This window comes from Salvelinus namaycush, chromosome 3 (genome assembly GCF_016432855.1).
Source record: "Salvelinus namaycush isolate Seneca chromosome 3, SaNama_1.0, whole genome shotgun sequence".
In the NCBI taxonomy this organism is placed as follows: Eukaryota; Metazoa; Chordata; class Actinopteri; order Salmoniformes; family Salmonidae; genus Salvelinus; species Salvelinus namaycush.
Genome location: NC_052309.1, coordinates 59,154,291 through 59,178,340, shown reverse-complemented (window position 1 = coordinate 59,178,340; position 24,050 = coordinate 59,154,291). Strand labels below are relative to the sequence as shown.

Sequence of the window (24,050 nt, the reverse complement as noted above, 5' to 3'; positions counted from 1 at the left end):
TTACACAAAATCAAGAAACTTTTACCATTATAGTAGACATTGACCGTTTATAACCTAAACTCTGTTGTTGGCTGATAGTACAGTGGTTCTTCCTTTAAAAGTTGCGTCATACTGCAGCACAGTTTGTGGCACGCAAGCTGTGCTGCATAATCGTATGGCACGTTAGAGTGCATGAAGTCATATTATTTTACTGTCAGCCGTTGTTGCCATTAATGCTAGTTTGACCACCAGAGGGCATCTTTGAGAAGCAAAGTTATTGAAATGACTTGGAGCTGTAGGCCGAAATACCAAAGGGAGCCTTGAATAATTAAACAATGAAAAAAATCGCAACATGTCGGCTAAAGCGTTTGAATTCACGAATGCATTTGGCTTTTTTTTATTATTGGCTGTACTAGAGACTTTAAAACCTTTTTTTGTAGATATTTTGCTTAATTGATTAATATTATGCCGGTTCTATTCCAAGAAAAGCGGAAATGCATTTTACAGTAGCCTCAGGGTTTCTGTAAGAAAAAAATTACGCTGTACCATGTGACCGGTCGGGAGTAGACCTAGGCTACTAACTGACTGCGAGTGAAGAGCAAAATAATCTTAACATTTCCATTATGCAAAGAGATGGGAGAAGTGACATGCCTCGCAAACATCCATTAATATATTTAGTCCGTTAGGAAAATATGACACTGTACAACGTGACTGGTCGGGAGTAGGTCTAGGATACTAAGTGACTGCAATTGTAGGCTAACCAATACCCAAAGATGTTGATGAACAAATACTGTAAATGTGCGTGTAACATGGTCCAGTTACAACTTCTTCTGACAAAGTAGAGAAAAACAGTGTCTTTTTTTTGTGTGTGTGTGCGCGAGACAGAGGTTGAGCAATTCTTACACTATAGTTTTAAATTCAATCACTCTCTTCTTCTTCACCCTCATCATTCAGTTAATTCAAATTCAATTGAAATATATTTTGTCACTCCCATGGCAAAGTTTAAAAACAGCCAGATTTGTGAAATTGATTTATCCAACATTTTGTGGTTGCATGAGATTTGGTGATCACAGAATCAGTAGGATATTAAATTAACACTCAAATAGGCAACAGAAGCAGGAAAAGCATAGGGCTGAATGACTCACTCATTCCTGGCTTTCGTTCAAAATAAGTTATATTATAATGCAGGGTTAAAGACACATTCTTTCACATTCTTTGACATTGAGTTAGAAATGTAAAACTTTAGAGTACTTAATCATTGAATACTTTGCAAGTTTTCTATTTTTTGGCCATTAGGCTACTACACTTTACAATAGAACTCAACTCTTCACTGACCGTAGCATCTATCGGTAGTCTAAACTGTGGCACAAATTGGGGGATTTTTCACACCTTGTTGATTTCCTCTATCGCTTCTAGAGGCCTACTGTCCACCTGGTATGTGTGGTTCCAAAGGTTAAAGCGTCACCTTCAGGTGGATGTGTGGTTTCAGAGAGAAGCCAGTTTCGAGCCTGTGACCAGGCACGGTGGATGACATCCTTTTTCTGCAGAGTAATTTGAAGAAATACAGTGATGAATGGACTATTTTTTAAGTTATTGTTTTACTATATTTATTTGTTGTCTAATATTAGAAGGCTCTTTAAAGCAATTTGAGTTGTCAATGTGTCGCATTGCATATATATCCGTTCTTAATTCATGGCGTGGTTTCTTTTTAGCCAAATGTTGAATAGACATGCAGACAAATTAATTAATGCAGGGAGGAAAAGAGGAATTATAGGCTACTGTCTGTAGTCATAAATACAATTAGGCTAAATAAATGTATATTATTTTTTGGGGTAACGGATCGGCTCTCAGAACTCATTAATAGGCGGCTTCTATCGTCAATATAATCATTCATTCAGACATGTAAACACAAACGGTGCAGTTTGGGGCCATGTGGCAGAGAGTGATGCCGGCGCTGGAGATGGGGGTGTAAGCAGGTGGGTCTGGGCAGGTGTGATGTAGTTGTCGTTTGTATGTGTAAATAAAGCCAGTTTGTTATTTTTAATTATTTATTTCTGTTTTTAGAGGGAGAGAAACCAATGCCCCCGTGACTATTTTTCGAAAATTGTCAGTCCACATGTCAAGTGTAATTGCGCCATCGTATTTAACCCAAGTTCTCGCTCAACTTCAAGAACACCCACCAGCAAACATTTTTGGGTCCTGATGCCGGACTCTAGAGAGACAAGAAGAGAGACTCTCAGACTGAAACATTCACACCTCCATTAATTTACGAAAAGATAGTCAATTTGTGCCACAGTTTAGACTACCGATAGCTCAGTGTTCGAACTCCCCCTTGTGATAGTGTGGTGCAATTTACCACAATCTGCCACTATCTACCACAAACGGTCACGGCATAAGCTCAAAACTTTTAAAGGAAGAACCACTGTAGCTATAGCTCGCCAAATGCTAACCTGAGTGCTAACATTACTAAAATGACTAGCAGCAGTAACAGTAAAATCCAGGTATAATGGCAAACACAAACATTGGCTATCATGATATCCTGCAAGTTGTATCCGCCAATAAAGATCAGGTAGTTCAGCAAAAATAAAGACATATCTTGAAATATATAATGACATTAATCTGATTCGTATTTCACCATTCATTTCTGCAAAACATACAGTGTTGGAGTTGCTGTAGCTTGCTTGCTAACTATCTAGCTAGCTTATTCCATCAGCAAACACCATGCTAAATCTGAATGGGCCAGCTTGTTTTGCATGGCCAGTTGCACTTAGCCAGCTATCTATCTTAGTTTTTAATCATCTACTAGCAACATAACATGACAAAACATTTTAGGCCACTTTAGTACCTACTTACCCGATTCACCTCCATCACAGAAGTCGTCCGCCGTTGTGCTGTAACACCGGTGGTGTCAGTGGACTTGGAGCCGGCAGGATTTAACTGTGGGCAGAGAACTGGTTTTTACTAGCCCGAGCTTCATGGTGAATGCACTATTCCACTGTTGGTAGCCATCGTAATCCTTTGCGGCAGAGTGGGACGAAACCATTTTTTGGGTGGTTTTTTTGCAAATGTATTACAAATAAAAAACAGAAATACCTTATTTACATAAGTATTCAGAACCTTTGCCATGAGACTCGAAATTGAGCTCAGGTGCATCCTTTTTCCATTGATCATCCTTGAGATGTTTCTACAAATTGATTGGAGTCCACCTGTGGTATCAGATATGAAGGTAAGACCGAGATGCAGACCACGTCGGATAACGAATAGTTTAATAATCCCAAAGGGACAGGCAAATACAGCCAGAGAAGTGGGGAAAAGGTACAGGATGGCAGGCAGGGTCAGGGGCAGGAAGAGTGGTCAGGCAGGTGGGCAGGGCAATAGTCGAAACCAGGAGGGCGAAAGCAAGGGTCGAAACCAGGAGGGCGAGAAAAAGAGAGACTGGGGGAAAAGCAGGAGCTGAAACAAAACGCTGCTTGGCTTGAACAAACAAGACGAACTGGCACAGACAGACAGAAAACACAGGTATAGATACACAGGGGATAATGGGGAAGATGGGCGACACCTGGAGTGGGGTGGAGACAATCACAAAGACACGTGAAACAGACCAGAGTGTGATGTGTGGTAAATTCAATTAATTAGACATGATTTGGAAAGGCACACACCTGTCTTTATAAGGTCCCACAATTGACAGTGCATGTCAGAGCAAGGAATTGTCTGCACAGATCTGGGAAAGGGTACCAAAAAATGTACTAAAAAATGTCTGCAGCATTAAAGGTCCCAATAACACAATGGTCTCCATCATTCTTAAATGGAAGAGGTTTGGAACCACCAAGACTCTTCCTAGAGTTGCCGCCCGGCCAAACTGAGCATTCGGGGGAGAAAAGCCTTGGTCAGGGAGGTGACCAAGAACCCAATGGTCACTATGACAAAGCTCCAGAGTTCCTCTGTGGAGATGGGAGAACCTTCCAGAAGGACAACCATCTCTGAAAAACTCCACCAGTCAGGCCTTTATGGTAGAGTGGCCAGACGGAAGCCACTCTTCGCTAAAAGGCACATGACAGCCTGCTTGGAGTTTGCCAAAAGGCACCTAAAGGACAATCAGACCATGAGAAACGAGATTCTCTGGTCTGATGAAACAAATATTTACCTGTTTTGCCTGATAGCTAAGTGTCTGGCTCATCACCTGGCTAATACTATCCCTACGGTGAAGCATGGTTGTGGCAGCATCATGATGTGGGTTTGTTTTTCAGCGGCAGAGACTAAGAGACTTGTCAGATTCGAGGAAAAGATGAACGGAGAAAAGTACAGAGATCCTTGATGAAAACCTGCTCAAGAGCTCAGACCTCAGACTGGGGTGAAGGTACACCTTCCAACAGGACAACGACCCTAAGCACAGAGCCAAGACAAAGCAGGAGTGGCTTCGGGACAAGTCTCTTAATGTCCTTGAGTGACCAAGCCAGAGTCCGGACTTGAATCCGATTGAACATCTCTGGAGAGCCCTGAAAAGAGCTGTGCAACAACGCTCCCCATCCAACCTGACAGAGCTTGAGAGGATCTGCAGAGAAGAATGGGAGAAACTCCAAGTGCAGGTGTGCCAAGCTTGTAGCGTCATACCCAAGAAGACTCGAGGATGTAATCGCTGCCAAAGGTGCTTCAATAAAGTACTGAGTAAAGGGTCTTAATACTTATGTAAATGTACTATTTCATTTTTAATACATTTGCAAAAAATTCCTAAAACCTGTTTTGCTTTGTCATTATGGGGTATTTTGTGTAGATTGATGAGGGAAAAAAATATTTTATCCATTTTAGAATAAGGCTGTAACGTAACAAAATGTGGAAAAAGTCAAGGTTGTCTGAATACTTTCTGAATGCACTGTATTGTGCAACCTTCGCTATTTATTGTACCAACAACATCTGCAAATCCCAATAAAACTTTCACGTTTCAAAGTTTACTTTCCTTGCTTTGTCCAACAACACTATTATGAATCTAGCAAATAAGTTTTGTGGTTCAGAGTGCACTATTTATTTAGTTCCATAGTGCAAATATTTGCTAGCAAGTTTCTCACACTGGCTTTATTTTTATTTTTTTATTTCACCTTTATTTAACCAGGTAGGCTAGTTGAGAACAAGTTCTCATTTACAACTGCGACCTGGCCAAGATAAAGCAAAGCAGTTCGACACATACAACAACACAGAGTTACACATGGAATAAACAAACATACAGTCAATAACACAATAGAAAAGTCTATATAGAGTGTGTGCAAATGAGGTAAGATAAGGGAGGTAAGGCAATAAATGGGCCATAGTGGCGAAAAAATTACAATTTAGCAATTGTTAAATTACAACTGAACAATTTAGCACATTACTTCCGGCGCCGGCCGAGATGGCCGCCTCGCTTCGCGTTCCTAGGAAAATATGCAGTATTTTGTTTTTTATGTGTTATTCCTTACATTGGTACCCCAGGTAATCTTAGGTTTCATTACATACAGTCGGGAGGAACTACTGAATATAAGAGCAACGTCAACTCACCATCGTTACAACCAGGAATATGACTCTCCCGAAGCGGATCCTGTGTTTTGCCTTCCACCCAATACAATGGATCTGATCCCAGCCGGCGACACTAAACAATGACGCCGTAAAAGGGGCAAACGAAGCGGTCTCCTGGTCAGGCTTCGGAGACGGGCACATCGCGCTCCACTCCCTAGCATACTACTCGCCAATGTCCAGTCTCTTGACAATAAGGTTGATGAAATCCGAGCAAGGGTAGCTTTCCAGAGAGATATCAGAGACTGCAACGTTCTTTGCTTCACGGAAACATGGCTTACTCGAGAGAAGCTAACGGAGTCGGTGCAGCCAGCTGGTTTCTTCACGCATCGCGCCGACAGAAACAAACATCTTTCTGGTAAGAAGAGGGGCGGGGGTGTATGCCTTATGATTAACGAGACGTGGTGTGATCATAACAACATACAGGAACTCAAGTCATTCTGTTCACCAGATTTAGAATTCCTCACAATCAAATGTCGACCGCATTATCTACCAAGGGAATTCTCTTCGATTATAATCACAGCCGTATATATTCCCCCCCAAGCAGACACATCGATGGCCCTGAACGAACTTTATCTGACTCTTTGTAAACTGGAAACCACACACCCTGAGGCTGCATTCATCGTAGCTGGGGATTTTAACAAGGCTAATCTGAAAACAAAACTCCCTAAATTCTATCAGCATATCGATTGTGCTACCAGGGCTGGTAAAACCTTGGACCATTGTTATACTAACTTCCGCGACGCATATAAGGCCCTCACCCGCCCTCCTTTCGGAAAAGCTGACCACGACTCCATTTTGTTGCTTCCAGCCTACAAACAGAAACTAAAACAGCAAACTCCCGCGCTCAGGTCTGTTCAACGCTGGTCCGACCAATCTGATTCCACGCTTCAAGACTGCTTCGATCACGTGGATTGGGATATGTTCCGCATTGGATTGGGATATGTTCCGCATCCAACAACAACATTGACGAATACGCTGATTCGGTGAGCGAGTTCATTAGAAAGTGCATTGACGATGTTGTACCCACAGCAACGATTAAAACATTCCCAAACCAGAAACCGTGGATTGATGGCAGCATTCGCGTGAAACTGAAAGCGCGAACCACTGCTTTTAACCAGGGCAAGGTGACCGGAAACATGACCGAATACAAACAGTGTAGCTATTCCCTCCGCAAGGCAATTAAACAAGCTAAGTCCCAGTATAGAGACAAAGTAGAGTCGCAATTCAACAGCTCAGACACAAGAGGTATGTGGCAGGGTCTACAGTCAATCACGGATTACAAAAAGAAAACCAGCCCCGTCGCGGACCAGGATGTCTTGCTCCCAGACAGACTAAATAACTTTTTTGCTTGCTTTGAGGACAATACAGTGCCACTGACACGGCCCGCTACCAAAACCTGCGGGCTCTCCTTCACTGCAGCCGAGGTGAGTAAAACATTTAAACGTGTTAACCCTCGCAAGGCTGCAGGCCCAGACGGCATTCCCAGCCGCGTCCTCAGAGCATGCGCAGACCAGCTGGCTGTTGTGTTTAAGGACATATTCAATCAATCCTTATCCCAGTCTGCTGTTCCCACCTGCTTCAAGAGGGCCACCATTGTTCCTGTTCCCAAGAAAGCTAAGGTAACTGAGCTAAACGACTACCGCCCCGTAGCACTCACTTCCGTCATGATGAAGTGCTTTGAGAGACTAGTCAAGGACCATATCACCTCCACCCTACCTGACACCCTAGACCCACTCCAATTTGCTTACCGACCCAATAGGTCCACAGACGACGCAATCGCAACCACACTGCACACTGCCCTAACCCATCTGGACAAGAGGAATACCTATGTGAGAATGCTGTTCATCGACTACAGCTCAGCATTTAACACCATAGTACCCTCCAAACTCGTCATCAAGCAACTGGGTCCTGGACTTCCTGACGGGCCGCCCCCAGGTGGTGAGGGTAGGTAACAACATCTCCACCCCGCTGATCCTCAACACTGGGGCCCCACAAGGGTGTGTTCTGAGCCCTCTCCTGTACTCCCTGTTCACCCACGACTGCGTGGCCATGCACGCCTCCAACTCAATCATCAAGTTTGCGGAAGACACTACAGTGGTAGGCTTGATTACCAACAACGACGAGACGGCCTACAGGGAGGAGGTGAGGGCCCTCGGAGTGTGGTGTCAGGAAAATAACCTCACACTCAACGTCAACAAAACAAAGGAGATGATTGTGGACTTCAGGAAACAGCAGAGGGAGCACCCCCCCTATCCACATCGACGGGACAGTAGTGGAGAAGGTGGAAAGTTTTAAGTTCCTCGGTGTACACATCACGGACAAACTGAATTGGTCCACCCACACAGACAGCGTTGTGAAGAAGGCGCAGCAGCGCCTCTTCAACCTCAGGAGGCTGAAGAAATTCGGCTTGTCACCAAAAGCACTCACAAACTTCTACAGATGCACAATCGAGAGCATCCTGTCGGGCTGTATCACCGCCTGGTACGGCAACTGCTCCGCCCACAACCGTAAGGCTCTCCAGAGGGTAGTGAGGTCTGCACAACGCATCACCGGGGGCAAACTACCTGCCCTCCAGGACACCTACACCACCCGATGTCACAGGAAGGCCATAAAGATCACCGAGGACAACAACCACCCGAGCCACTGCCTGTTCACCCCGCTATCATCCAGAAGGCGAGGTCAGTACAGGTGCATCAAAGCGGGGACCGAGAGACTGAAAAACAGCTTCTATCTCAAGGCCATCAGACTGTTAAACAGCCACCACTAACATTTAGTGGCGGCTGCCAACATACTGACTCAACTCCAGCCACTTTAATAATGGGAATTGATGGAAATTATGTAAAAATGTATCACTAGCCACTTTAAACAATGCCACTTAATATAATGTTTACATATCCTACATTACTCATCTCATATGTATATGTATATACTGTACTCTATATCATCTACTGCATCTTGCCATCTTTATGTAATACATGTATCACCAGCCACTTTAAACTATGCCACTTTATGTTTACATACCCTACATTACTCATCTCATATGTATAGACTGTACACTATACCATCTACTGCATCTTGCCTATGCCGTTCTGTACCATCACTCATTCATATATCTTTATGTACATATTCTTTATCCCTTTACACTTGTGTGTATAAGGTAGTAGTTGTGGAATTGTTAGGTTAGATTACCTGTTGGTTATTACTGCATTGTCGGAACTAGAAGCACAAGCATTTCGCTACACTCGCATTAACATCTGCTAACCATGTGTATGTGACAAATAAAATTTGATTTGATTTGAGTGATAGATGTGCAGAAGATGAATGTGCAAGTAGAGATACTGGGGTGCAAAGGAGAAGAAGAAAAAATAACAGTATGGGGATGAGGTAGTTGGATGGGCTATTTACAGATGGTCTATGTACAGGTGCAGTGATCTGTGAGCTGCTCTAACAGCTGGTGCTTAAAGCTAGTGAGGGAGATATGAGTCTCCAGCTTCAGTGATTTTTGCAGTTTGTTCCAGTCATTGGCAACAGAGAACTGGAAGGAAAGGCGGCCAAAGGAGGAATTGTCTTTGGGGTTGACCAATGAAATATAATACTGCTGAGCGCATGCTACGGGTTTGTGCTGCTATTGTGACCAGTGAGCTGAGATAAGGCGGGGCTTTACCTAGCAAAGACTTATAGATGACCTGGAGCCAGTGGGTTTGGCGACGAGTATGAAGCGAGGGCCAGCCAACGAGAGCATACAGGTCGCAGTGGTGGGTAGTATATAGGGCTTTGGTGACAAATCGGATGGCACTGTGATAGACTGTATCCAATTTCCTGAGTAGAGTGTTGGAAGCTATTTTGTAAATGACATCGCCGAAGTCAAGGATCGGTAGGATAGTCAGTTTTACAAGGGTATGTTTGGCAGCATGAGTGAAGGATGCTTTGTTGCGAAATAGGAAGCCGATTCTAGATTTAATTTTGGATTGGAGATGCTTAATGTGAGTCTGGAAGGAGAGTTTACAATCTAACCAGACACCTAGGTATTTGTAGTTGTCCACATATTCTAAGTCAGAACCGTCCAGAGTAGTGATGCTGGATGGGCGGGCAGGTGCGAGCAGCGATCGGTTGATGAGCTTGCATTTCATTTTACTTGCATTTAAGAGCAGTTGGAGGCCACGGAAGGAGAGTTGTATGGCATTGAAGCTCGTCTGGAGGTTAGTTAACACAGTGTCCAAAGATGGGCCAGGGTGTAGCCATGGGTGGAGCAGGGTGGTTGCCTAGCAACCAGACCTGGGTTCAGATGCTATCTCTATGAAAACAAAAATACTCAGTTTTAAGTGAGAAGTCATTGGTCTGAAGCCGAGACATAAAGGAAATTCACAAGCACCACAATGCCTGCTCTATCAAGGTTTTCCAGCACACAGCTTTGACCTACAATTATACTTCAAACAATGAATAGGCATGTTGTTTAGGATTTAAACCTCACCAAACCTTGCTGTGCCGTGTGGAGATTATAAGAGTACATGGCCATTAAGGCCAGCTCGTTCTTCATGATGTTCAAACGTTCATAGATGACCAGCAGGGTCAAATAATAATCACAGTGGTTGTCGAGGGTGCAACAGATCAGCACCTCAGGAGGTAATGTCAGTTGGCTTTTCAGAGCTGAGCATTCAGAGGTGGAGACAGCAGGTGAGGTAGAGAGAGAGAGAGCGAGAGAGGGAGGGAGAGAGAGAGAGAGAGAGAGGGTCGAAAACAGCAGGTGCGGGACAAGATAGCACGTCTGGTGAACAGGTCAGGGTTCCATAGCCACAGGCAAAACAGCAGAAACTGGATCAGCAGTACGATCAGGTGGACTAGGGACAGCCAGGAGTCATCTGGCCAGGTAGTCCTGAGGCATGGTCCTAGGGCTCAGGTCCAGAGAGAGAGAGAGAGAAACTCCTTCAGAAAGTATTAACATCCCTTGCTAACAAAGCAAAAAGTTAAATAGATATAATTTTTGTATACCTACAGGGGTCCTAAAATTCCAAATCAAATGGCTAAATGATGAAACAATTTCATAGGTTAGCTTAGTAGATATTGCGATCTAAGGGCTTAGACTTACAGGGGTTAAACTGGTAACTACAGAATTTACATGAGCCAAGTGATAACTGACAGAGTTGTGGACTCGAGTCACATGATTTGGACTCAAGTCTACTGTAACCTAAGTCACAAATTTGATGATTTGAGATTCGACTTGACAGAAAATAAAATGACTTGGACTTGAGACTGATGACTTGAAATTATTTGGCCAGGTTTGTAATGTTGTGGCACAGAGACTACGTGGATTACTCTACACGCAGCCAGAGACAGTAGCCGCAGCATCGCCCATGCAAAAAAACCTGCAACAGATTGGCTAGTGAAACGCACAATGGGCTCTATTATTGGACCAGCAAACTGTCAATTAACACAGGTCGGGTTCTGAGCTGGCGAACAGATTGTTGATTTTCTGTACAGCTATAGGATTTGGTGCAGAGCAAACGTCAAATTATAGGAAGAGAGGATTGCCATAATAAATAAATATGCAGCTCCAAAAATTGTTTGGTAATCAAGAATATTACTTTGCAAACTCATCAGCAATGGGGCAACAATTACTAGCATAGGCCTCCTGGTATTTTGGTATGTAACAATTGCTTGAAATTGATCATTTACATATGAAGCTTGCATTTGGAATTTGTTTAAAAATTATTATTATTATGGCACCTGTCACGTTCTGACCTTAGTTCCTTTTTTATGTCTTTATTTTAGTTTGGTCAGGGCGTGAGTTGGGGTGGGCATTCTATGTTTTTTCTATGTTTTGTTCTGTGGTTATATTTCTATGTGTTTGGCCTAGTATCGTTCTCAATCAGAGGCAGGTGTCGATCGTTGTCTCTGATTGAGAATCATACTTACGTAGCCTGTTTTCCCACTATGGGTGGTGGGTAGTTATTTTCTGTTTAGTGTTTTTGTTTGCACCTTACAGAACTGTTCGTTTGTTGTTTTTTTGTTCAGTATTCATTCTTTATTAAATTATTATGAATACGTACCATGCTGCACTTTGGTCCTCTTCTCCTTCCACCAACGACAACCGTTACAGCGCCATACTCCCGCCAGTGGAGAGTGTTTTTTACATACACTATGCCTTTAAACAGCTTGGAAAATTCCAGAAAATGATGTCATGGCTTTAGAAGCTTCTGATAGGCTAATTGACATAATTTGACTCAATTGGAGGTGTACCTGTGGATGTATTTCAAGGCCTACCTTCAAACTCAGTGCCTCTTTTCTTGACGTCATGGGAAAATCAAAAGAAATCAGCCAAGACCTCCGAAAAAAGACGGTGGACCTCCACAAGTCTGGTTCATCCTTGGGAGCAATTACCAAATGCCTGAAGGTACCACGTTCATCTGTACAAACAATAGTACGCAAGTATAAACACCATGGGACCATGCAGCCGGCATACCGCTCAGGAAGGAGACACGTTCTGTCTCCTTGAGATGAGCGTACTTTGGTGCGACATGTGCAAATCAATCCCAGAACAACAGCAAAGGACCTTGTGAAGATGCTGGAGGAAACGGGTACAAAAGTATCTATATCCACAGTAAAACGAGTCCTATATCGACATAACCTGAAAGGCTGCTCAGCAAGGAAGAAGCCACTGCTCCAAAACCGCCAGACTACGGTTTGCAACTGCACATGGGGACAAAGATTGTACTTTTTGGAGAAATGTCCTCAGGTCTGATGAAACAAAAATAGAACTGTTTGGCTATAATGACCATTGTTATGTTTGGAGGAAAAAGGGGGAGGCTTGCAAGCCGAAGAACACCATCCCAACTGTGAAGCACGGGGGTGGCAGCATCATGTTGTGGGGGTGCTTTGCTGCTGGAGGGACTGGTGCACTTCACAAACTAGATGGCATCATGAGGGAGGAAAATTATGTGGATATCTTGAAGCAACATCTCAAGACATCAGTCAGGAAGTTAAAGCTTGGTCGCCAATGGGTCTTCCAAATGGACATTGACCCCAAGCATACTTACAGTTACAACAGCTCTGTCAGGAGGAATGGGCCAAAATTCACCCAACTTATTGTGGGAAGCTTGTGGAAGGCTACCCAAAACGTTTTACCCAAGTTAAACAATTTAAAGGCAATGCTACCAAATACTAATTGAGTGTATGTAAACTTCTGACCTACTGGGAATGTGATGAAAGAAATAAAAGCTGAAATAAATCATTCGCTCTACTATTATTCTGACATTTCACATTCTCAAAATAAAGTGGTGATCCTAACTGACCTAAGACAGGGCATTTTTACTAGGATTAAATGTCTATAATTGTGAAAAACGGACTTCAACTGTATTTGTCTGCCTTGATGACATCCTGGTTTTCTCTCGTTTTGCCCAAGAACACGTTCTCCATCTTTGACAAGTCCTTCAGCGCCTCCTGGAGAATCAGTTGTTTGTAAAGGCTGAGAGGTGTGAGTTCCACCGCTCCACTATCTCCTTTCTGGGATACATCATTGCTGAAGGGAATGTCCATGTGGATCCGGAAACGCTGAGAGCGGTGGTGGATTGGCCCCAACCCACGTCCAGCTACAACGGTTTCTGGGGTTTGCTAAGTTCTACCGCCATATAATTTGCGGCTACAGCACCCAGGCGGCTCCCCTCTCTGCTCTCACCTCCCCCAAGGTACCGTTCACATGGTCCCCAGCAGCGGACAGGGCTTTTATGGATCTGAAGCTGCGATTCACTACTTCCCCCATCCTCATCCATCTGGACCCGACCCGTCAGTTTGTGGTTGAGGTTGGCGCTTCCGACGTGGGAGTAGGGGCCGTCCTTTCTCAGCAATCCGTCCGGGACCAAAAGATAAATCCCTGTGCCTTCATGTCCCATCGTCTCAACTCTGCAGAAAGGAACTATGACGTTGGGAACCGGGAAATCCTGGTGGTTAAGATGGCTCTGGAGGAGTGGAGGCACTGGCTGGAATGGGGCGTAACATCCATTTTTGGTATGGACTGACCACAAGAATTTAGTATACCTCCGCACTGCCAAACGCCTTAACTCTAGGCAAACCGTCGGGCCCTGTTATTCACCAGATTCAATTTCACCATCTCCTACCACCCAGGGTCCAAAAATGTGAAGCCGGACGCCCTCTCTCGCCTGTACAGTTCCGCTGCCAAATCCTCTGAATCTGAAACCATCCTCCCTGCCTCATGTCTGGTGGCTTCGGTTCTCTGGGGTATTGAGACCCTGGGTAATATCTAGGTCAACTAGAAAATATACACTATATTTACAAAAGTATGTGGACACCCCTTCAAATTAGTGGATTCGGCTATTTCAGCCACACCCGTTGCTGACCGGTGTATAAAATCGAGCACACTGCCATGCAATCTCCATAGACAAACATTGGCAGTAGAATGGCCTTACTGAAGAGCTCAGTGACTTTCAACGTGGCACCGTCATAAGATGCCAACTTTCCATTAAGTCAGTTCGTCAAATTTCTGCCCTGATAGAGCTGCCCTGGTCAACTGTAAGTGCTGTTATTGTCAAGGAGCAACAACGGCTCAGCCGCAAAGTGTTAGGACACACAAGCTCACAGAACAGGAGTGCTGAAGCTTCTAGTGCGTAAAAATTGTCTGTCCTCAGTTGCAACACTCAATACCGAGTTCCAAACTGCCTTTGGAAGCAACGTCAGCACAATAACTGTTCGTCGGGAGCTTCATGAAATGGGTTTCCATAGCCGAGCAGCCTCACACAAGCCTAAGATCATCATGTATTCCAAGCGTCCACTGGAGTGGTGTAAAGCTCGCCGCCATTGGACTCTGGAGCAGTGGAAACACGTTCTCTGGAGTGATGAATCACACTTCACCATCTGGCAGTCCGACGGACAAATCTGGGTTTGGCGGATACCAGGAGAATGCTACATGCCCTAATGTATAGTGCCAACTGTAAAGTTTGGTGGGGAATAATGGTCTAGGGCTATTTTTCATGTTTCGGCTAGGCCCCTTAGTTCCAGTGAAGGTAAACTACAGCATCCAATTATATTCTAGATGATTCTGTGCTTCCAACTTTGTGGCAAAAGTTTGAGAAAGGCCCTTTCCTTTTTCAGCATGACAATGTCCCCGTGTACAAAGCGAGGTCCGTATAAAAAATGGTTTGTCAAGATCAGTGTGGAAGAGCTTGACTGGCCTGCACAGAGCCCTGACCTCAACTCCATCGAACACTTTTGGGATGAATTACTTGACTGACTTTATTGTCCCCATGGGGAAATTTTGTTGCAGTGTTTAGTGTTTAAAGTGATGTTTAAATACAAAACAAATTGACAATACAACTTTCATAACAGTTACATACCAATAAAAAGAGACAAGCCTGCTGGCCTTACTGGGTCGATAGGAACATTAGCCCGAGCTATTTAGGAGGGATTTCACAGCTGGCACAAATTATTGTCTCATTCTGTTTTTCCTGCCGAGGGGAATTAGAACGCCGACTGCGATCCAGGCCTTAATCGCCCAACAACAGTGCCCGACCTCACTTATGCTGTTGTGGCAGAATGGAACCAAGTCCTCGCAGCAATGTTCCAACATCTAGTGGAAAGCCTTCCCAGAAGAGTGGAGGCTGGTATAGCAGCAAAGGGGAGACCAACTCCATATTAATGCCCATGATTTTGGAATGAGATGTTCGATGAGTAGTTGTTTAAATACTTTTTGTCATGTAGTGTATTTTAAATCAATGTTGTGATGATGTACTCAAATAAAATGCCATTATCCATGAGTAAGATTTTTGGCACTGACAGCTGATCTTCTCATGTATCTGAAGAAAATTCTAAATTGCAACAGCTGCTCTGTCAGTTGGAGGTGGGCTGGGGGCGGGGCTCGGGAACATTTCAAATTATGATTGACAGCTCAGGAATTTCATGCATCTCTTCTTTTTTTTTAACAGTTGATCGTTCTATGGTTCATAAGTTCATACGGATTCAGCATGATACATGTGGCGCCAAAATATATTTATAATAAATAATAATAATAAAAAAATATATATGTTATGATTTTCTCAAGTAAAAAAAAAAAAAAATCCTGCATATACTGTATGTACATACACAGAGTGTGCAAGACATTAGGAACACCTTCCTAATATTGAGTTGCACCCCTTTTTTCCCTCAGAACAGCCTCAATTCGTTGGGGCATGGAGTCTACAAGGTGTCGAAAGCGTTCCACAGGGATGCTGGCCCATGTTCACCCCAATGCTTCAGGAGGAGGCTGCTGAGGGGAGGACAGCTCATAATAATGGCTGGAACGGCGCAAATGGAATAGCGTCAAACATGAAAATCATGTGTTTGATGTATTTGATACCATTCCACTCATTCCACTTCAGCCATTACCACAAGTCCACCCTCCCCAATTAAGGTGCCACCAACCTCCTGTGCTTCCCACAGTAGTGTCAAGTTGGCTGGATGTCCTTTGGGTGGTGGATAATTCTTACCAGCAGCGTTGCAGTTCTTGACACGCTCAAACCGGTGCGTCTAGTAGATACGCCGTTCAAAGGCACTTAAATCTTTTGTCTTGCCCATTCACCCAATGAATGGCACCATACACAATCCATGTCTCAATTGTTTCAAGGCTTACAAATCAATCATCTACATATCAGAAAATAGGTGTACTGGAGTTCACTCATTTAGCTCTGTTTCATCTGTAATGCCAGGGTAGATTAAAAAAAATGTATACAAATATTACATCATGTCTTGTATACCCTTATCGTCCGCAGTCCAGCAGTGTCCTGATCCGGGAGAGGTGGTGAACGGAGCGCGTTCGGTACGCCCAGAGTCTGGATTCGCTGTTGGAACAGTGGTGCGCTTCTCCTGTAACCAGGGTTACCAGCTGGAGGGCCCTGGCCAGATCTCCTGCCACGGACGGGATACGGGCACCCCCAAGTGGAGTGACCGCAGCCCCAAATGTGTCTGTGAGTCACTTCCCTGGGTGTTTGTTTGTGTGTGTTGAGATTGATGTCAAACACTGTAATTCTATGGGACTATACACTGTCTTCAGAAAGTATTCACACCCCTTGACTTTTTCCACATTTTGTTGTGTTACAAAGTGGGATTAAAATGGATTTAATTGTCTTTTTTTTGCCAACGATCAACACATAATACTGTAATGTCAAAATGGAAGAAAAATTCTAACATTTGTAAAAAAAAAAAAAAAAAAAAAGTATGAAAAATAAAACACTGGATTAGATAAGTATTCAACCCCCAGAGTCAATACATGTTGCATCAGCTTTGGCAGCGATTACATCTTTCTAGATAAGTCTAAGAGCTTTCCACACCTGGATTGTGCAACATTTGCCCATTATTATTTTGAAAATTCTTCAATCTCAGTCAAATGTGTTGTTGATCAATACTAGACAACTATTTTCAGGTCTTGTCATAGATTTTCAAGCAGATTTAAGTCAAAACTGTGACTCGGCCACTCAGGAACATTCACTGTCATGTTAAGCAACTCCAGTGTAGATTTGGCCTTGTGTTTTATGTTATTGTCCTGCTGAAAGGTGAATTCATCTCCCACTGTCTGGTGGAAAGCAGACTGAACCTTTCCTCTAGGCGTTTGCCTGTGCTTAGCTCAATCACATTTCTTTTTTATCCTGAAAAACTCCCCAGTCCTTAACAATTACAAGCATACCCATAACATGATGCTGCCACCACTATGCTAGAAAATATTGAGAGTGGCACTTGGTAATGTGTTGTATTGGATTTGCCCCAAATTTCTTTGCCACATATTTTGCAGTATTACTTTAGTGCCTTGTTACAAACAGGATGCATGTTTTAGAATATTTGTATTCTGTATAGGCTTCCTTTTTTCACTCTGCCAATTAGGTTAATATTGTGGAGTAACTACAATGTTGTTAATCCATCCTCAGTTGTCTCCTATCACAGCCATAAAACTCTAACTCTAACACCTTTGGCCTCATGGTGAAATCCCTGAGTGGTTTCCTTCCTCTCCTTCCTCTCCTGTATCTTTGTAGTGACTGGGTGTATTGCTATACTATCCAAGTGTAATTTATAACTTCACCTTGCTCAAAGGGATATTCAATGTCTGTTTATTTAAATTTTTTACCCATCTACCAATATATCTTTGTGGTTGAAACTGTGTTTGAAATTCACTGCTCGACTGATGGACCTTACAGGTAATTGTATGTGTGGGGTACAGAGACAAGGTAGTCATTCAAAAATCATGTTAAAAACTTTTATTGCACACAGAGTGAGTCCATTCAATTTATGTGACTTGTTAAGCACATTTTTACTCCTGAACTTATTTAGGCTTGTCATAACAACGGGGTTGAATACTTATTGACTCAAGACATTTTAGCTTTTCATTTGTAATTCATTTGTAAACATTTGAAAAAAACATAATTCCACTTTCACATTATCGGGTATTATGTGTAGGCCAGTGACAAATAATCTCAATTTAATCAATCTTAAATTCTGATTGTAACACAACAAAATGTGGAAAAAGGGCTGTTGATATTTTCTGAAGGCATTGCTCTCTCTCTCTCTCTCGCTCTCTCTCGCTCTCTCTCTCTCTCTTTCCCTCCATCTTTATTTCCTTTCCCTAAACAGTGAAGTATGACCCATGCCCAAACCCAGGTGTGCCAGACAATGGTTACCAGACATTGTACAAGCATAGCTACCAGGCAGGAGAGACGCTACGTTTTTTCTGCTATGAGGGCTATGAACTCATTGGGGAGGTTATTATCAACTGTGTCCCGGGCCACCCATCTCAATGGAACAGTCCACCACCCTTCTGCAAAGGTGACAATCTACATTGGACTGCTGGAAATGAGGTTGAGGGGTTAGAGGGATTTCAAGAAATTCTGCATGAGAATTGAAACACACTTGAACATTTTGTAAAGAATGAATGAGGAATGATGATGATTATAATAATAATCTGCATCTCTCCATCTACCAGTGGCATACGAGGAGCTGTTGGATGATCATAAATTAGAAGGTGATTTTTCGTCTTCTTCTACGTCTTCTTTAGGGGAATTTCTGCACTTTTCAACTTCATATTCATTCTCCAGTTACTTACAAAGACTATGAGATTCATGGTGACACAGGGAGGAGGAAAATGCCTCCCCCTGGCTAGAAACTCGTAGTAGGTTTTGAAAATCACCGTTTTTTACTTTGAATGCAATTTGATGATGTCAGAACCTTTCTTCTTATTTCTAACTACAGAACATAGAAACGTCATGGTAACCAATTTTCAACATAGACAAATTGTATGATGAATTTGTACTTTAGAAACAACGTCAGATCTTCAACTTTATCTCCACGATCAGATTTCATTTTTAAATCCAGTTAATAATTGTTATGTTGGATTCACATCTCCATCTCAACCAAAAATCTAAGTTAAAGAATAGGGCTGGATTCAATCTGATCACGGGTTGTGGAAAATGTGGATTGTAAGGTCAATGTTCCCGTGTTCATGGTAAATGCTGCAGATTCCATCTCAATCGTAGTGATAACACACTGGGAATTCAACAAACTTTTGGCTGTCTTTTTGAGTGGGTGAATATAGGTTGTAATCTCATTGATCAATGTCTCAACCAAATATTACCTAATTGCTCACGTTGAAATGATGTGGTGTGCTCAGTGGGATGGTAATGGAAATAATGAAAATTGGGTTGAAAAGTGGTGGAATTCCCCTTTAATTGCCTTTCTTTAACTTCTTCTTTAATTTAATATTTTGGATTATTTCCCTAGTATCCCAGTCATTTGAGCCCTCCCACCAGATGCTAAGTGAGAACATTGCCTTGGCAATCATCCTGCCAATCATCCTGGTCATCCTTCTGATTGGTGGAATCTACATGTATTACACAAAGTAAGTGCTGCGCAGTTCAGTAGTCACAATTCAAATGCATTCTTCTTACTTTCACCAGATATTGGCATGGTCTGACCTAACACACACACACAACAGTACTGAGCCATTGCATAGATCAGATATCAGAAGTTGACTGAATTCTGTATTCTCTCCCTTTAACCTTTATTTCCCTTTTCCCTCTCCCTCAGTGTATGTAGACTGCAGTGGAAGCCACTTTTCTGGAAGTCTCTCTCTCACACCCACTCATACAGCCCAATTACTGTGGAGTCTGACTTCAACAACCCTCTATACGAGGCAGGGGTGAGTATTTTCTCTATTTTTGCCTAATCTAATCAAACTTTATTTGTCACATGCGCAGAATACAACAAGTGTAGACCTTACCGTGAAACTTACAAGCCCTTAACCAACAGTGCAGTTCAAGAAGAGTTAAGAAAATATTTACCAAATAAACTAAAGTAAAAAATTATAAAAAGTAACACTATAACATAACAATTATGAGGCTATATACAGGGGGTATCGGTACCGAGTCAGTGTGCGGGGGTACAGGTTAGAGGTAATTTGTACATGCAGGTAGGGGTAAAGTGACTATGCATAGATAATAAACAGCGAGTAGCAGCAGTGTACAAAACAAATGGAGGGGGGGTCAATGTAATAGTCCGGTGGCCATTTGAATAATTGTTCAGCAGTCTTATGGCTTGGTGGTAGAAGCTGTTAAGGAGCCTTTTGGTTCTAGACTCCGGTACCGCTTGCTATGCGGTAGCAGAGAAAACAGTCTGTGACTTGGGTGACTGGAGTCTCTGACAATGTTATGGGCTTTCCTCTGACACCGCCTATTATATAGGTCCTGGATTGCATGAAGCTTGGCCCCAGTGACGTACTGGGCCGTATGCACTACCCTCTTACGGTCAGATGCCGAGCAGTTGCCATACCAGGCGGTGATGCAACCGGTCAGGATGCTCTCGATGGTGCAGCTGTAGAACTTTTTGAGGATCTGGGGACCATGCTAAATCTTCTCAGTCTCCCGAGGGGGAAAAAGCGTTGTCGTGCCCTCTTCATAACTGTCTTGGTGTGTTTGGACCATGATAGATCGTTGGTGATGTGGACACCGAGGAACTTGAAACTCTCGACCCGCTTCACTACAGCCCCATTGATGTTAATGGGGGCCTGTTCGGCCCGCCTTTTCCTGTAGTCCACGATCAGCTCCTTTGTCTTGCTCACGTTGAGGGAGAGGTTGTTGTCCTGGCACCACACTGCCAGTTCTCTGACCTCTTCCCTATAGGCTGTCTCATCGTTGTCGGTGATCAGGCCTACCACTGTTGTGTCGTCAGCAAACTTAATGATGGTGTTGGAGTCATGTTTGGCCACGCAGTCGTGGGTGAACAGGGAGCACAGGAGGGGACAAAGTACACACCCGTGAGGGGCCCCAGTGTTGAGGATCAGCGTGGCAGACGTGTTGTTTCCTACCCTTACCACATGAGGGCAGCCCGTCAGGAAGTCCAGGATCCAGTTGCAGAGGGAGGTGTTTAGTCCCAGGGTCCTTAGTTTAGTGATGAGCTTCTTGGGCATTATGGTGTTGAACGCTGAGCTGTAGTCAATGAATAGCATTCTCACATAGGTGTTCATTTTGTCCAGGTGGGAAAGGGCAGTGTGGGGTGCGATTGAGATTGCATCATCTGTGGATCTGTTGGGGCGATATGCGAATTGGACTGGGTCTGGGGTGTCGGACGTGAGTGCTACTGGGCGGTAGTCATTTAGGCAGGTTACCTTCGCTTCCTTGGGTACAGGGACTATGGTGGTCTGCTTGAAACATGTAGGTATTACAGACTCAGTCAGGGAGAGGTTGAAAATGTCAGTGAAGACACTTGCCAGTTGGTCCGCGCATGCTTTGAGTACACGTCCTGGTAATCCATCTGGACCTGTGGCTTTGTGAATGTTGACCCGTTTAAAGGTCTTGCTCACATTGGCTACCGAGCGCGTGGGGTACATAATGGGTGAGTATTGCCCAAGCCCTCTCACTTTGGGGCTAGATTCTATCAGATCCGCATAGTGGTTGTTTTGGCGGTGTCTGAGGTGGAACTGCGTTAGAGCTGTCAAATACACAAGTGGTTCCTTGCGTTACCCTATCACGGACTCTGCAATTGCATGCAACGAAACCTCACCCGACTTAATACCAGACAAGTGAAGCAGCCTCATTACAAGTTCAAACACTCTAATGTGTGATGTTCTATTGTCTACACCTCGATTAAACTGATAGAAATCCCCCCTTCCAATTTAACATGTAAACATGCATTAGCCTGTCATTATTCCTATTATGTATAGAAGCTATGGTTTCTATCGCCATTTTGAACTTCTCATGAGGTAATAGGGATAATAAGAAAGGGAGTAGTTGGTGGCACAAGAGCAGGTGCTCACCAATTTGTCATTTCATACCGCTGTTACACCTCCAACACTGCCTCTTAACGCTCGGTCTGATTGAATCGAGGTCTTAGCTATAGCTGGGTAGGGACTAGCTAACCTGAAACCCTAACCAGGACACGATTAGCCCTGTCTGTGTAACCAACTGGGAATCAAACCCAAGGTATAGCAGAATTTTACTTTGTTGTGGAGTTATCTATGTCAATGAGCTGGAGTTTAATGTAGAGGTATATTGTATCAACTTTAATAAACTGCCATTTATTTTTTCAACTTTTCACCTTTTGACTAGTATTTAGGAAAATGTTATCTGTAACTTTGCTTTTTATTTGGCTGGAAGTTGCCATGCTATTGACTGTAAGTTAACGAAAAGTGTATATTTCTAGTCCGTTGCTTATGAATCCTGGAGATCGCATGTCCTAAACTGCTGCGGATATTTTGCTGTAGCATTTTCTTCTTCAAATTAATTGTTATTTGGGTCTGTTGTATTGCTACATGGTTCCTAGGACACACGGGAGTATGAGGTGTCCATTTGAAGAAGAAACGTCTTGAGAAGAATTAAAACCCACAGATCGACAAAGAGATCTGGAGGAAGAGGAACAATTTTCTTTGTCTTTTAGATGACTTCTTTCACTTCCCTCATCTCCCATCCTGCTATTTCCTCTTCCTTGCCTCTCACTTTCGTTCTCTCTCTTTATCTTTGAGTTTGTGTCTTTACACCTAATTTTTATTTTGTTTGTGTCTCTCTAATTTCCCAGTCGCTCTTTCTGTCAGTGATTGTAGGTTTGCGTTTCCTTGGGCCAGATTCAATCCGATTGTGTTTTGTCCGCTATGCAAAACAATGTTAAAGGCAATGTTCCAGCGCTAGTGGAGACGACATTCACGGTAAACTCTGCATATGTCGGTTCAATTGGAAATTACCTTTAAATGTCAATCGCACTTTAACGTGGATTTTCCACAGCCCAGATTGAATCTAGGCCCTTGTCTTCATCTGTTCATAGTGTGCAGCGATGACTGTCTCCCAGTGGTGTGCTGTTTTCCACAGTCCAACTTTTTGTCTAAAATTATGATTGGTGCCTTACAGAGGTTAAGCGATGGATAATATGGAAGGAGAGACAGAAAGAGGGAGAGCTGAGATATATTTATGAGGTAAAATCACATAAAGAGAAACAAAAAAGAAAAGGGAGAGACAGGAAAGCAGACACACTCTCATGCTCAGTTGCACACAGTATACACACACAGACACACAGAGAGAGAAAGAGAGAGAGCGAGAGAGATGCATACACACATTGAATGTAAATATTTGATGGAATATTGAGGCTCATATATACAGAAAATTCAGTGCCAAAATATAACATTGCATAATGTAATGTAACTTCATGTTTCAACTCTCGTTGCCATAGTAAAATGTAAAATTACAAAGCCAGCATTTCATATTGTTCTTTGCCATTTCTGAAGTGTATTTCCACTTGACTGAGAAAAAAGGTGAAGACCTGAATGTTGTCACGCTTATAGCACGCAATGATTGTATATTTTACCGCTTCTGCTGAATCATGTTATGATTATCAACGATTATCATTGTTATCAGTGCAAATTTGAAGATGTTGTATATGCACTATGTTGAAGAAAATAAGCTAACTTGGCTGCTTGCTGTGATGCAGTATTTAACTGATATGCTTTTTGAATTTCTTACCAGTTTATTGTCTGAACAGTAAATCTACTTTAATTCACTGTGCCAATATAGGGGTCCAGGCGACTCTTTTGCATTGTAAAGGTATTATTTGCATTATATTTTGTCATGAAGGCATTATTTATTTGCTGAAATGTAATATTAAATAAAAGTCTCTGAATGGTGAAAGGAGGTCTTGTCTTCATTAAATACCAAATGTATATAGGCCCGTGTGGCTCAGTTGGTAGAGCATAGTCTTTGCAACACCAATGTTGTGTGTTTGATTCGCTCGGGGGTCCAGTATGAAAAGTAATGCACTCACTACTGTAAATCCCTCTGGATAAAAGCATCTGCTATATTCTTTAAACATTTGTTATAGCTTTTAAATTATATTGTGCATGTACAGAAGACTGAATGCCCAAGACAAAATATCAGATGTGTGCATTGTTTATAGTTTGATCTGTTATACTCTATGGAGCGACTGCTCTGTGGAGGAACAATCACACCAATGTACTGCTGTTAATCTGTTAAATAGATTGAAGAACAGGTTGAGTTGACCAACCCTTTAAGCCTGTCACCCAT

General features: G+C 43.0%; 1 protein-coding gene across 1 annotated transcript in view; it reads left to right on the top strand.

The window, feature by feature from the left end:
• sez6l2 (seizure related 6 homolog (mouse)-like 2) overlaps nucleotides 1-23,641 on the top strand; it is a 67,361-nt gene extending 43,720 nt beyond the window's left edge. The window contains exons 13-18 of the mRNA XM_038980124.1: nucleotides 16,278-16,472; nucleotides 18,127-18,318; nucleotides 18,476-18,514; nucleotides 19,270-19,387; nucleotides 19,576-19,687; nucleotides 22,306-23,641. Coding sequence (XP_038836052.1) covers nucleotides 16,278-16,472; nucleotides 18,127-18,318; nucleotides 18,476-18,514; nucleotides 19,270-19,387; nucleotides 19,576-19,687; nucleotides 22,306-22,335 — 686 coding nt within the window. The 3' untranslated portion in view covers nucleotides 22,336-23,641. The remainder of the gene's footprint in view (nucleotides 1-16,277; nucleotides 16,473-18,126; nucleotides 18,319-18,475; nucleotides 18,515-19,269; nucleotides 19,388-19,575; nucleotides 19,688-22,305) is intronic.
• Nucleotides 23,642-24,050: the final 409 nt, after the last annotated feature.